Source organism: Notolepis coatsorum (genome assembly GCF_963971535.1).
Source record: "Notolepis coatsorum genome assembly, chromosome: 2".
Classification (NCBI taxonomy): Eukaryota; Metazoa; Chordata; class Actinopteri; order Aulopiformes; family Paralepididae; genus Notolepis; species Notolepis coatsorum.
Window position 1 is genome coordinate 55,149,318 of NC_140166.1, and position 15,000 is coordinate 55,164,317.

The 15,000-nt window shown below is 48.5% G+C and overlaps 1 protein-coding gene across 1 annotated transcript in view; it reads left to right on the forward strand.

Annotated features, from left to right (window-relative positions):
- rufy2 (RUN and FYVE domain containing 2) overlaps positions 1-15,000 on the forward strand; it is a gene marked incomplete at its 5' end in the record, with an annotated part of 62,383 nt that overhangs the window by 2,532 nt on the left and 44,851 nt on the right. Inside the window, 2 exons of the mRNA XM_084308157.1 lie at positions 2,063-2,132; positions 14,257-14,358. Coding sequence (XP_084164283.1) covers positions 2,063-2,132; positions 14,257-14,358 — 172 coding nt within the window. The remainder of the gene's footprint in view (positions 1-2,062; positions 2,133-14,256; positions 14,359-15,000) is intronic.

Consider the following 15,000-nt stretch of genomic DNA (forward strand, 5'->3'; position numbering starts at 1 on the left):
AATAAATGACTGTCGTGACTGTTGGGAACTAGGCTAAATGTGTAACCTATTTAATAATAATAATAATAATAATAATAATAATAATAATAATAATAATAATAATAATAATAATAATAATAATAATAATAATAATAATAATTATAATTATAATTATAATTATAATTATAATTCATTTTATTTATATAGCGCTTCTCAATGACCCGAAGTCGCTGACAGTAGTTGGGAACAAAGTAAAAACAAAGAAACAAAAACAAAAGGAACATGAGACCATGGGGGGAACAGGGAAGACAGCATGATAGCACAAAAAGACAGAGCGACAGGAGACAGACATCAATCGGGTTGGAGGGGGGGGGGGGGGGGGTTATGGGTGGGGGGGGGTTGAAGGCAAGGGAGAACAGGTGGGTTTTGAGGCGAGCTTTGAAGGTGGAGAGTGTAGGGGAGTCTCTGATGGACTGAGGGAGCGAGTTCCAGAGTCGGGGTGCAGTGCGAGAGAAGGCCCGATCTCCAACGTTTTTGAGTTTGGATGTCGGGACAGTGAGGGAGGCAGTGGAGGAGGACCGGAGGGAACGGGTGGGGCGGTAGGGAAGAAGGAGATCAGTCAGGTAGGGGGGAGCCAGGCTGTGGAGGGCTTTGAAGGTGAGGAGTAGTGTTTTAAAGTTTATGCTGTGTTTGATCGGGAGCCAGTGGAGAGAGTGGAGGACAGGAGTGATGTGTTCGCGGGACCGGGTGTTAGTGAGGAGGCGGGCGTCTGAGTTTTGGACCATCTGCAGTTTATGGAGGGAGCGGGAGGTGATGCGGGAGGTGATGCCAGATGCCAGTGAATGACGCTAAGGCTAGGCTAACGGTGCAGGCGTTCCAGATGCCTAGCGCACGCACAGAGACGACAAAGGTATGTATCTTCTTGTCTAACTCCAGGGAAGATGTTAAATAAGCTAATTTCCCAAAATGTTGGAGTGTTCCTTTAAACAGACGAGGATGATGACATCATCAGTGCAGGGGTTCCCAATGTTTTCAGGCCGCGACTCCAGAAATAACGGTGTCAGAGAGCCGCGACCCCCACTATTATAGGAGGTGGTTGAAACATGGGGGGCGAATTCACAAAGGATGGATTGCACGGTGCTAATTGCACCCTTAACTGCGAGCGATTTGCACATGGTATCTGCTCCGTCTTTTGCGCGCTATTCACTAAAGATATTGCGAGGATGAGATACTAGCGCAAACACGCCCATGCCCAGGTGTGCAATCTTCTCTTGATTTGCTCCAGTGCAGTTTGCTCGCGGAGCAGTCTGCACCTGACAGCGCTGTTGGCAAATATCAGGAAGGGGGGAAATAAACCAGAAATAAGGCATAGACATAACAGTATTTTTCACCTTTAATATAACGTTTATTTCGTATTGCATTTTGTTTACTTCGTAATGTATAGATCTTGCTTAATTTGTATTTTCATGACACATTGCATCCTTTGTTTTTGTCACTATCTCTCGTCATTGCATCTGTCTGCCATGCCCTACTCCTATTTAAATTTTTTACTTATAATTGTACTATATTCTATTGTGCTATATTTAATTTTGTTTATTTATTTAGGGCTGATTGGATCGTCTCCTGGACCAATCATATTTCAATCTTTGGTCTAGATTGGGGCAAAGAGCTTAGAGTATAGGAAGAGGGAAATCAGCAAGCAATGTACTCACTGAATACACCAAATAGAATATGTACTCACTGAATATACCAAATAGAATATGTACTCACTGAATATACCAAATAGAATGTGTACTCACTGAATATACCAAATAGAATATATTCTTTGCTCTTCTCACCTGGGAAAGGCCAATAGAACATCTGTCTTTCTGTCTCCTATAGTCTGTTGTAATGCTAGATGGGGGCCTTGTAGATGATGTTTTATAAATGCATACATCTGTCTATCTCTCTGTCCGTCTCTCTCTGTCTGTCTGTCTCTCTCTCTCTCTTCTCTCTCTCTCCCTCTCTCTCTCTCTCTCTCTCTCTCTCTCTCTCCCTCTCTGTCTCTGTCTCTATCTCTCCCTCTCTCTCCCTCTCTCTCCAGCTCTACAGTGCATGGTCTGCAGGGCAGAGTGGATTCTCTGGAGAAGTCGAACACTAAGCTGATAGAAGAGGTGGGTAACTAACTGCAGCCTGTTAAGGAACGTAAACATCTAAACTATATATAGACACACTACTGTGAGAAAATAATAATCATTTTTATTATCAGCTATGTTATAACATCCTACTTGTTGTGAAGGATCAGATTAAACCGAATATATATATTTATTTATATATATATATTTAAATAGTATTTGTATATCGTTTGATATCCCCTGTATATTCCTTGTACAATATGCACTGAATATCCCTTTAGTCTACTAAACAGCCCATAATAGTTTCATTCTACCATTGGACGAGAACCTGGCGCCAGCAGCCATACCCCTAGGTTCAAGTTCAATCGTGCCGCCCAACATGTCGTGGCAAGCCCGGTTCCGCGTAGGAATACGTCTGGCGAAATACGAATGGTACTATTTGTTCACAGCGCATATATATATGGCGCAAGTAAAGTAGAACTTTCTTTTAGTCCATTAGTTCTTTACCCTCCAACCGAGTAGACGCGAAGCCTCACCCACGACGCACGTGTGGTGCAGTAAGGCCTACTTGGCCTCAGAATAGGCATTGAGATATCGTGTGGATTAATAGTTGAATTGTCATAGTTTGGCACTATACCGTCGAGTTGGACGTATTCTATTAAGCTAATAATAGTCTATTTATGTATGGTGCATCGTTCGGTTAGAGTTATAAAGTTATCAGTACCCCCATCGTTCCTGACGTTATCTGGAGTCTTAACCAGGCTGGGCAGACCACTAGTGGTGCTTGCATCCGAGGAGCTCCGGGCCAGGGCGACTGGACCTGTACATTGGATTACTCTACCCGGACGACGGCGAGCCTTCCACGGCTTGGATTATGCTTTGGGTGCTTTGATTATTCCATGGATAACGGCCAACACTGCGGAGTGTTGGAACTACCCCCCGGAGACGAGTCCAGGTGAGACGGCGCTCTACACCAGTGAGGTCGCCTCGCGTCTCTCCGTTGTGGACCGGCAGCTACCGTCCACCAGAGGGTCCAGCTGTATTCGTCTGCGGACCGAGGTTCTGTGGGCACCGTGTTCAAGACTTTGAATTCTCCCAAGAAATCGTCGGCCAGATGGGATACCGCCAGCGGCTTCTCTAACCCCCCCCCTCCTACTGTCTTACAACCAGCGGGACCCCCCCCCCCCCCTTAGTGTATCCAGCTATAATCATTTAAGTACCATCGCTATAGTTTCCTAAAGAACCAGGTTGTATACTTACTCCCTGCGTAACCAGAGATTGGACATTCAATGTTGATTTACCTACGAATACTCATTTGCCATACAAGTGCATTTCAAATCATAAGTGTAAACAAGTGAACGTTGTATATACCTTTTGCTATATTAAATATTCGATTTGTACATTTGTGTGGACTTCGTTTCATCAGGTGGGAAAGTGTTCATCATATTTATATCATGTACTGGATGGCCAGAAGTTAAAGTACAAGAGGTAGTGGTTTAATAATACCATACTTAACAATACAGTCAGGGAATTGTACCCCTCAGTTACAATTGGTCCTTCGAGCCGGAGGGTAACTAGTGTAATATTAATATAGTGTTATTAATATTAAAATGGCCTATGATGAACACTCCACGAAACGGTCCTCCTAACGTAGAACGCCCGCGGCGCAGACGACAGCCACCTCAGTACTTAGAGGATTACGCTGTCAGTCAACTACCTAGCCTTTGACAAACGGTAAACGCGGTAAAAGTAGAAAGTAAAATTATGTCTGACCTTAACGACCAGGTTTCCCCGACCACAGAGGCCCTAGTAGGTCCTAATGTAACTGACCAAGCTCACGGTGGGGACCAGGAGGGAGCTGACATGCCTTTACCCCCCGCCAATACCGAAGAAGTAATCCCCGACCAGCCCCGGGAGGAAGACAACCCTACAGAGAGAGAACTCTGCACGGAAGAAGAGGAGGAGAGCGCCGAGGAAATAGAGCTCCAGGACTCCCCAACGAGTACACCCAGGAGCGGCTCACACAGGAGCGGCTCACCTCCACAACCGCCTTCCCCCAGCGAAGCGGAGAGGATGCTACAACAGGCGTTCCTCGTCAGCCTGACAGCCTCTACCGAACGCGATCGACTTCAGGGCGAACGCGACCGACTCCAAGCACAGCAACGGAGCGAAGAAGAGCGCACACGCCTGGAGATGAGACGCCTTCAGACGGAAGAGAATATGGCAAGAGACCGGGCCGACGCCCAGCGCGCCGCTGCCGGTGCCCAAAGAGAAGCAGATCTCACCAAGCGCGAAGTCGAGCGCGACAAGTTACAAGCGCAGCTAATGGAGCAGCTGATCCGCAAGGCAACACCCTCTCCCTCCGCCAGGGGTTCAAGGAACTCGTCGAGACAACAGTCAAGGGCAGCGTCTCCTAACCGAGCAAGCGACCCTGAACTTGACCAACAGACCGAGCCTATACCCCCCGCAGACCCCCTTCCCAGACCGGTCCAAGCGAGACCCAGCTACAAGGAAGGAGCGGCATACACTGCGGAGAAGCTAAATAAACGATTACAGGATCTGGAAGACCTGATAGAGGAAGAAGAGGGAGAGGAGGAGAACCAAGCCCGACGACAGCACAGTACTCCACCGGACCAGGAGGTCCAGTACAGCCCAGGCTATACCCCCGCGGCGCTGCGCTACAGACCCCCGACTCTATTCACGGGTGAGCACGACGCACGACCAGCCCAGAGGAATAGCACCTGGACCAGCGGGCCATGGTACCCTGTCAGTACCAGCCCACAGAGAGGCGCAAGAGGGGACTCGCCTAGGAGGTCTCTCCCCCAACGCTCGCCGATGTATCAGCCATCCACGGCGTCATACATTGCCACGCCGTCGTTTCCAGACTTCGCCTATGAGAGTCGAGCACAGTACACGGAGCTCCGGATGTGCTTAGAGACAATGATGGTGGATGTCGCTGATGAACGCCACAAGTATGCAATATTACTGAAGCACCTGAAAGTACCGCGAGCGCACAATATAGCGCTAGCCTATGCTACCTCTACGACCCCATACACAGCGGCCCTGGCAGCGCTGGACCAGAGATATGGACGTATATGGGATTACGTAATCCAAGAGATAAGGCATATTGATCGCCTACCCCCAGCAACAGACAATCGCTCATTAGACGACCTGTCAATCAAAGTGCAGCCCCTGGTAGGGATGCTGGGAGCGCAACGGGAAAAGGGCATGCATGAGCTATACGCCAACTCTAACGTCGAGAGGATTTTGGAGAAGCTGCCACCCGCAAGACAAGAGCGTTTTAGGCGGCAGAGAGACTACCGGGATCCTAACGGCCCCGAACCATCCCTCCTTGATCTAGCCGACTTCCTGGCGAGAGAAGTCAGCAGCTTACGACTGGATACATTCGGGCGGAGCACGCCAAGCTCCAGAGAGGGACCCAGGAGAATAAATGATGGAAGAAGATCGGTGACTGTCATGCACCAATCAGAGTCAGTACCGAGCAGTAAGAGCCACAGTACCCCCTCGAGAAAGGAGAAGTGGAAGATGGCGTGCCCCTACTGTGAGAAAGAACACTGGCTGTCACAATGTGACCTATTCACAAAGATGAATGCAGAAGAAGTGAGTCAATGGATAAAGTCCAACAGGCGCTGTTACCGATGTGCGCGACCACACATGGCAGCCGAATGCCGCCTAAAGAAAAGGTGCAGTCGGTGCGACGGAGCCCATCTAGATATACTACACGAAAGTAACAGAAGACGGCCTTAATAATAATAATAATTCATTTAATTTATATAGCGCTTCTCAATAACCCGAAGTCGCTGACAGTAGTCGGGAGCAGGGGTACAAACAAAGAGACGAAAGCAAAGAAACAAAACAAAACAACAAAGAAACAAAAACAAAGGAACATGAGACCATGGGGGGAACGGGGGAGACAGCCTGATGGCACAAAAAAAAGACTAGAGACATATCGATCAGGTTGGAGGGGAGGGGGGGGTTTAGGGGTGGGGGGGGTTGAAGGCAAGGGAGAACAGGTGGGTTTTGAGGCGAGCTTTGAAGGTGGAGAGTGTAGGGGAGTCTCTGATGGACTGGGGGAGGGAGTTCCAGAGTCGGGGTGCAGTGCGAGAGAAGGCCCGATCTCCGAAGTTTTTAAGCTTGGATGTCGGGACAGTGAGGGAGGCAGTGGAGGAGGACCGGAGGGAACGGGTTGGGCGGTAGGGGAGAAGGAGATCAGTCAGGTAGGGGGGGGCCAGGCTGTGGAGGGCTTTGAAGGTGAGGAGTAGTGTTTTGAAGTTAATGCGGTGTTTGATCGGGAGCCAGTGGAGGGAGTGGAGGACAGGAGTGATGTGTTCGCGGGACCGGGTGTTAGTGAGGAGGCGGGCGGCTGAATTTTGGACCATTTGCAGTTTATGGAGGGAGCGGGAGGTGATACCAGTGAGGAGGGAGTTGCAGTAGTCCAGGCGGGAGGAGATGAAGGCGTGAATGAGGGATTCAGCAGCGGGGGGGGAGAGGCAGTGACGGATTTTTGCGATGTTGCGGAGGTGAAAGTAGGATGTTTTCACGATGGAGCGGACGTGGGGGTCAAGTGAGAGGGTGGGGTCAAGGAGGACACCAAGGTTGCGGACTAGGGGGGAGGGGGTGATGGTGGAGTCGTTGATGGTGAGTGTGATGGGTCCGGATCTGGTGAGGGTGGTTTTGGTGCCGATGGTGAGGAGTTCAGTCTTGTCACTGTTGAGTTCACCTGCACCATTGAGCGGCACCAAGGCAAGTGTCATGTACATTGACCCCGCCAGCAGCAGCGGCGCCAAAGTGCTCTTAAAGGTAGTCCGTGTGACATTGAGCTACCAAGATAAGGTCATGGACACTTACGCCGTCCTTGATGACGGGTCAGAGAAGACCCTTCTGCTCGCGTCCGCTGCGGCCCAGCTGGGACTGCGGGGGAGCGAGAACGAAATGACGATTCGGACAATAAGAAGAGATTTAAAGACGATAAAGGGCGAGAATGTCTCCTTCACTATCGCAGCAAACGGGCAGCCAGAGCGACGGTATAGGATTACAAATGCTTTCACCAGCCAAGAAATAGGACTATCGCAGTACACCTACCCTATCGCCAAGTTGATGGATAAATATGTGCACCTGCGACAACTACCTATCCCGCTCATAGACGGCGCTACCCCGACCCTGCTGATAGGCTCCGACCATGCAGAACTCATAGTCCCGATTGACCGGGTCCATACAGGACCCCGAGGCTGTCCTGCAGCAGTCGAGACCCGCCTAGGGTGGACCCTACAAGGCCCCCTCGCTAAATCTCTCAACCGAACAGCAGCCACTAGCTGCCTCCACTCCAGAACGACAGAAGAAGACACCACTCTCCTGCAGCATGTCGAGAGGCTATGGACACTAGAGACAATGCCCTTTAAGAACGAAAAGAAAGATATTCATTCTAAAGAAGACATTTACGCCATCAACCTACTCGAGCAAGGGACAAAGAGAGTCACAGTCGGCGGAGTGATGAGATACGCAACTCCACTCCTGAGGCGAGAGGGAATGCCCACCTTTCACGCAAAGAAAGACGCCACGGAGCGCTATCTATTGAACACAGAGCGGCGCCTAGCCAAAGACCCCGCTCAAGAGCGTGTGTACCGCGCTGAGATTGAGAAGCTAATCACAGCGGGACACGTAACAAAGATTGACATTAAAGAGGCCGATCAGACGACCGAATCATGGTACGTGCCGCATCACAAGGTCCACCACAACGGCAAGGATCGCATTGTGTTTAACTGCAGCTACCAGATCGGATCCCAAAATCTGAATAAAGAGCTCTTGCCCGGCCCCACACTCGGCCCCTCCCTACTAGGCGTGCTACTGCGCTTCCGCCAGGACAAGGTGGCTATCAGCGGGGATATCAAAGGGATGTTCCTGCAGGTGAGACTAGTGGAGGAGGACAAGCCCCTGCTGCGGTTCCTATGGAAAGAGAGGATCGGAGATGAGAACCCAGCCATCTACCAGTGGGAAGTACTCCCCTTCGGAACCACATGCAGCCCGTGCTGTGCTACATTTGCACTACAGAAACACGTCGCAGAGGACCCAACAGCAGATGAAGAGGTCCGACACAGTGTGAAGAACAGTTTCTACGTGGACAACTGTTTACAAAGCGTTTCGACTCAAGAAGAAGCCGAGGCTCTCCTAATCAAGCTACGCGCCTCCCTGATCAAAGGCGGCTTTGATCTCAGGCAGTGGGCCAGCAGTGACCCGCACGTATTGCGCAGCCTCTCCCCCGCGGACAAGGCTGCCAGCAGCGAGACCTGGATGGCGACCATCCCAGGAGAAGCCCAAGAAATGACACTAGGACTAGTCTGGCGCTTCAAAACAGACTCGCTCCACTATAGACACAAACCCCTGACAGAGCAGGGAAGGTCGACGGCGACACCGACCACCAGACGGAGTGTGTACAGAGCACTCGCCAGACAATATGACCCGTTGGGATGTATTCTACCTTACACCACCAGGGCAAGGATGATTGTACGAGCACTGTGGGACAAGGACCAGGGCTGGGACGGCCCAATACCCGCACACCTTGCCTCAACATGGAGAGAGTGGGAGACGGAGCTCCGCTCGCTCCCAGGCGTCGGCATACGCCGCGGCTGCTTCCCATCCACAGTGAGGCCGGAGACGTGCGGGATTGATCTGCACGTCTTCAGCGACGCCTCCGAAGTAGCCTGTGGATCGGTGGCCTACTTGCGTGCCCGAGAGAAGGAGGGAGAGATACACGCTGCTTTCATCCTGGCTCGCTCAGGAGTAGCCCCACGAAGGCAACAATCTATCCCGCGTCTGGAGCTCTGCGCAGCCCTAGCAGGAGCGCATCTAGCCACGTTAATCCAACGTGAACTCACCATTCCGGTGCACAGAACAATCTTGTGGTCAGATTCCACGACAGTACTCACATGGATCAAGTCTGATTCATGCAGATACAAAGTCTTCGTGGGAGTCAGAGTCACCGAGATTCAAGAGTTGACAGAAGCAGCGAGCTGGCGGTATGTGGACACCAAACACAACCCAGCTGACGTCATCACCCGGGGAATGTCTCTGGATGACCTCACCCGTCGCAACATCTACAGTGACGGACCAGAATTCCTCAAGCTCCCGGAAGAAGAGTGGCCTACGCCCACCCCACGGGAAGCAAGTAACGAGGAGGCTGAGAACAAGAAACCTATGTTCTGTGGACTGAGCACAGTCGCCTCCACAGACCCCAACATAGATGACTGCATTACCCTAGAGAGTGCGCAGCAGAGGACATTCCTGTGGCACCACCCAGAGATTCAGTCCACCACTGACATTTCAGCAGCTGACTACGAAGAAGCAGAACTTCTTCTACTACAACGAGCCCAGAGAGACTCGTTCCCCGATGAGCTAGACTGTCTACAGGGAGGAAAGCCCGTCCCATCAGACAGCAGACTGCTCCACCTGGCACCCGAGAGTGACGCCCATAATCTCATCAGAGTGGGTGGTCGCCTGCGGAGAGCCCCCGATCTACCGGATGACATTAAGTACCCGATAGTCTTGAACAGCCGACACAAGGTCACAGAGCTGATCATAAAGAAATACGACGAGGATGTACACCACGCAGGAGCAGAGAGAGTCTTCGCGGAGATCAGACGTCGCTATTGGATACTTCAAGGAAGAGAAGCGGTGCGACGCTTCCAGCGAACCTGTCTAGACTGCCGAAAGTGGCGCGCGCAGCCCAGCATACCACGGATGGCTGACCTACCCCCCTGTCGCCTCCGACTCAGCGACAAGCCATTCCACTCCACAGGCATGGACTGTTTTGGCCCGTTGTATATAAAGAGAGGAAGAGGAACCGAGAAGCGGTGGGGTATTGTATTCAAATGCATGACCACCAGAGCGATACATATCGAGCTCCTTCCGACCATGAGCACAGACTCATTCCTTATGGCCTTCCGAAGATTCACATCACGGAAAGGAAAACCGTCTACATTGTTGTCTGATCACGGGACAAACTTCAAAGGCGGAGAAAGAGAGCTGAGAGAGAGCTTCCAAGCTATGGGCCCAGAACTTAAGACCCACCTAGCTCCATCCCAGATTGACTTCCAGTTTAATCCCCCGAACGCACCCCACTTCGGTGGAACCTGGGAACGAGAAGTACGTTCTATAAAGACAGCCCTGTACGCCGTGCTTGGGGCCCAGACTGTGGCGGAAGAAGTCCTAATGACAGTCCTCACGGAGATCGAGGGAGTATTGAACTCAAAGCCCCTCGGTTACGTCTCCAGTGATGTAGCAGATGTCGACCCAGTCACCCCCAACACACTCTTAATGGGGCGGCTGGACCCCGCGCTACCCCAGACAATGTACAGGCCTGAAGAAGCGAACGGCCGAAGAATGTGGAGGTACAGTCAAGTACTAGCTGACAAGTTTTGGAGCAGCTTCCTACTCCACTACCTACCGTCTCTACAGACCCGCCAGAAGTGGGTAAAAGAGAGAGACAATTTGACAGAAGGAACAGTCGTCATGATTATCGACCAGTCACTACCCAGAGCTATGTGGCCGGCTGGCCGCGTAAGCAAAGTGATCACCGGTGCCGACGGCAAGGTCCGAGCAGCTGAAGTACTCGTCCAAGGGCACACTTACACACGACCCGTGGCGAGGCTAATAGAACTGCCCCGACTCCCAGATACTATCGATGATGACCATGACCCCATGACTTTGTGAGTTGACTGACCCTTACAGCGGACCTTGAGTGGTAGACAGTGCGGTTAATCTGTCTCTGCTTAGCTAATTAGGTGGGACTAATTAGGGGGCGGCTGTTGTGAAGGATCAGATTAAACCGAATATATATATTTATTTATATATATATATTTAAATAGTATTTGTATATCGTTTGATATCCCCTGTATATTCCTTGTACAATATGCACTGAATATCCCTTTAGTCTACTAAACAGCCCATAATAGTTTCATTCTACCATTGGACGAGAACCTGGCGCCAGCAGCCATACCCCTAGGTTCAAGTTCAATCGTGCCGCCCAACATGTCGTGGCAAGCCCGGTTCCGCGTAGGAATACGTCTGGCGAAATACGAATGGTACTATTTGTTCACAGCGCATATATATATGGCGCAAGTAAAGTAGAACTTTCTTTTAGTCCATTAGTTCTTTACCCTCCAAAACCGAGTAACAGACGCGAAGCCTCACCCACGACGCACGTGTGGTGCAGTAAGGCCTACTTGGCCTCAGAATAGGCATTGAGATATCGTGTGGATTAATAGTTGAATTGTCATAGTTTGGCACTATACCGTCGAGTTGGACGTATTCTATTAAGCTAATAATAGTCTATTTATGTATGGTGCATCGTTCGGTTAGAGTTATAAAGTTATCAGTACCCCCATCGTTCCTGACGTTATCTGGAGTCTTAACCAGGCTGGGCAGACCACTAGTGGTGCTTGCATCCGAGGAGCTCCGGGCCAGGGCGACTGGACCTGTACATTGGATTACTCTACCCGGACGACGGCGAGCCTTCCACGGCTTGGATTATGCTTTGGGTGCTTTGATTATTCCATGGATAACGGCCAACACTGCGGAGTGTTGGAACTACCCCCCGGAGACGAGTCCAGGTGAGACGGCGCTCTACACCAGTGAGGTCGCCTCGCGTCTCTCCGTTGTGGACCGGCAGCTACCGTCCACCAGAGGGTCCAGCTGTATTCGTCTGCGGACCGAGGTTCTGTGGGCACCGTGTTCAAGACTTTGAATTCTCCCAAGAAATCGTCGGCCAGATGGGATACCGCCAGCGGCTTCTCTAACCCCCCCCCTCCTACTGTCTTACAACCAGCGGGACCCCCCCCCCCTTAGTGTATCCAGCTATAATCATTTAAGTACCATCGCTATAGTTTCCTAAAGAACCAGGTTGTATACTTACTCCCTGCGTAACCAGAGATTGGACATTCAATGTTGATTTACCTACGAATACTCATTTGCCATACAAGTGCATTTCAAATCATAAGTGTAAACAAGTGAACGTTGTATATACCTTTTGCTATATTAAATATTCGATTTGTACATTTGTGTGGACTTCGTTTCATCAGGTGGGAAAGTGTTCATCATATTTATATCATGTACTGGATGGCCAGAAGTTAAAGTACAAGAGGTAGTGGTTTAATAATACCATACTTAACAATACAGTCAGGGAATTGTACCCCTCAGTTACACTACTGGTAAACATAACACTGTAAAGGTGTGTGTGCATCATGTGTATTAAATATATATATATTTACTTTTGAATTGCATGAAACATTATGAAGTATTCTCTTATGCCGCTTTTCCACTGCATGGTACCCACTTGACTCGACTCGCTTTTGGTACCTGCTACTTTGTTAGTTTCCCACTGCAGGTAGTATTATTTTTTAAGTTTAAATATCAACATTATCTGGCCATCCTCAGTAAATACTATCAAAACAAAACAAAAACATGGGATACACGCATACACACACGCACAAAGGGATAATGGCTTATAGCAGACATAATGATTTTTTAATATGTCAGATAATGAAATTAAATGTTTATTTAAGTTAGTATTTATAGTGTAACGTTTGGCTACTTTAAATCATTGAACATAGAGAGAGAGAGCGAGAGAGCCAGCGAGCTGTTAAAATATTTCTTGTTTGCCAACGACACAACTTTCTCGGCCAAGCTATAGTCACTTTTCCGCACTTACTCCCGAACTCTGCATGATGTGATGAGGATCTAGAATGATGTGATGAGGATCTAGAATGATGAGGATCTAGAATGATATGATGAGGATCTAGAATGATATGATGAGGATCTAGAATGATATGATCTAGAATTATGTGATGAGGCTCTAGAATGATACGATCTAGAATGATATGATCTAGAATGATATGATGAGGATCTAGAATGATACGATCTAGAATGATACGATGATGATCTAGAATGATATGATCTAGAATGATACGATGATGATCTAGAATGATATGATCTAGAATGATACGATGAGGATCCAGAATGATATGATCTAGAATGATATGATGAGGATCTAGAATGATATGATCTAGAATGATATGATGAGGATCTAGAATGATATGATGAGGATCTAGAATGATATGATGAGGATCTAGAATGATATGATCTAGAATGATATGATGAGGATCTAGAATTATATGATCTAGAATGATATGATGAGGATCTAGAATGATATGATGAGGATCTAGAATGATATGATCTAGAATGATATGATGAGGATCTAGAATGATATGATGAAGATCTAGAATGATATGATGAGGATCTAGAATGATATGATGGGGATCTAGAATGATACGATGAGGATCTAGAATGATATGATGAGGAGCTAGAATGATACGATGATGATCTAGAATGATATGATGAGGATCTAGAATGATATGATCTAGAATGATATGATGAGGATCTAGAATGATACGATGAGGATCTAGAATATGATGAGGATCTAGAATTATATGATCTAGAATGATATGATGAGGATCTAGAATGATATGATCTAGAATGATATGATGAGGATCTAGAATGATATGATGAGGATCTAGAATGATATGATGAGGATCTAGAATGATACGATCTAGAATGATATGATGAGGATCTAGAATGAGGATCTAGAATGATATGATGAGGATCTAGAATGATACGATCTAGAATGATATGATCACCAATGCTAGAGACACCGGGTTCGAATCCGGCTGTCGGCGTTGCCTCCGGCTTGGGCCGGCCGTCATACTAACTCAATTGGCAGAGTTAGCGGGTGGGAAGTCGATGGGTGGTAGTCTGGACGTTGTGAACAGCGACTCCTACAGGTCGGTTGGGGGACGCCTGCACAGCAGAGACAGGAAGTAGTGGGGGTAGTGTGAGCCTCCCACACGTTACACCTCGCCAATGAGAGTCCGCGCTGGCAGGTGAAAAGAAGTGACTGGCTGCCTACACATGTACCGGAGGGGACATGTGATGCAAGGCTTCTATCCTCCCTACAACTGGCCAGTGGGGGGCATATGCGAGCAACGTTCAAGACAGGGGAGGGGAGAATTAGCACAGAGGAATTGGGATGGGAGAAAAAGAGAAAAAGTGGATAAAAAAAAAAAAGATTCTGTGTGTGTGTGTGTATATATAGTTGGCCATCGCTAAGAACAACATCATTAAGCTCCAGGAGGAGAACCAACACCTGAGGGGAGAAAACAACCTGATTCTCATGAAGGCTCAACAGCAGATAGAGGTGAGAAAACAACCTGATTCTCATGAAGGCTCAACAGCAGATAGAGGTGAGAAAACAACCTGATTCTCATGAAGGCTCAAGAGCAACTAGAGGTGATTTAACTATAGGAGACACTACACCTCTACAACAAGCGGTGCAGGGGTAAGGCTAAGAGAATCATCAAGGACTCCAGCCACCCGAACAACTGCCTCTTTGAACTGCTGCGGTCAGGCAAGCGATACCGGAGTCTCAAGGCGAGCACAGAAAGACTCAGAAGAAGCTTCTATCCCCAGGCCATCAGGCTGCTCAACGAACAATAAACACTATGCAACAACCATCAAATGCACACAGCACAAACATCCACACGCACACACTCACTTTAAACAAACAACACACTGCAGCACCCACTCTCCACACTTTAGATCACCTAAACACACTTTATATTTATTGGTAAAGGATTTGCACTACAACTCGTACACCTTACTGTAAATTGTACCTAAATTGTATCTCATCCCATTTCTGCTTTGCACTATATAGTATTGTATATTAGTACATTGCATAGTATATTGTATATTGTATGGTAACTCAGTTACCATACCGCATTGAACATTGTAGATATGTCTATACTGAACACTGTGACCTCTATTTTTACTTCTATTTTAC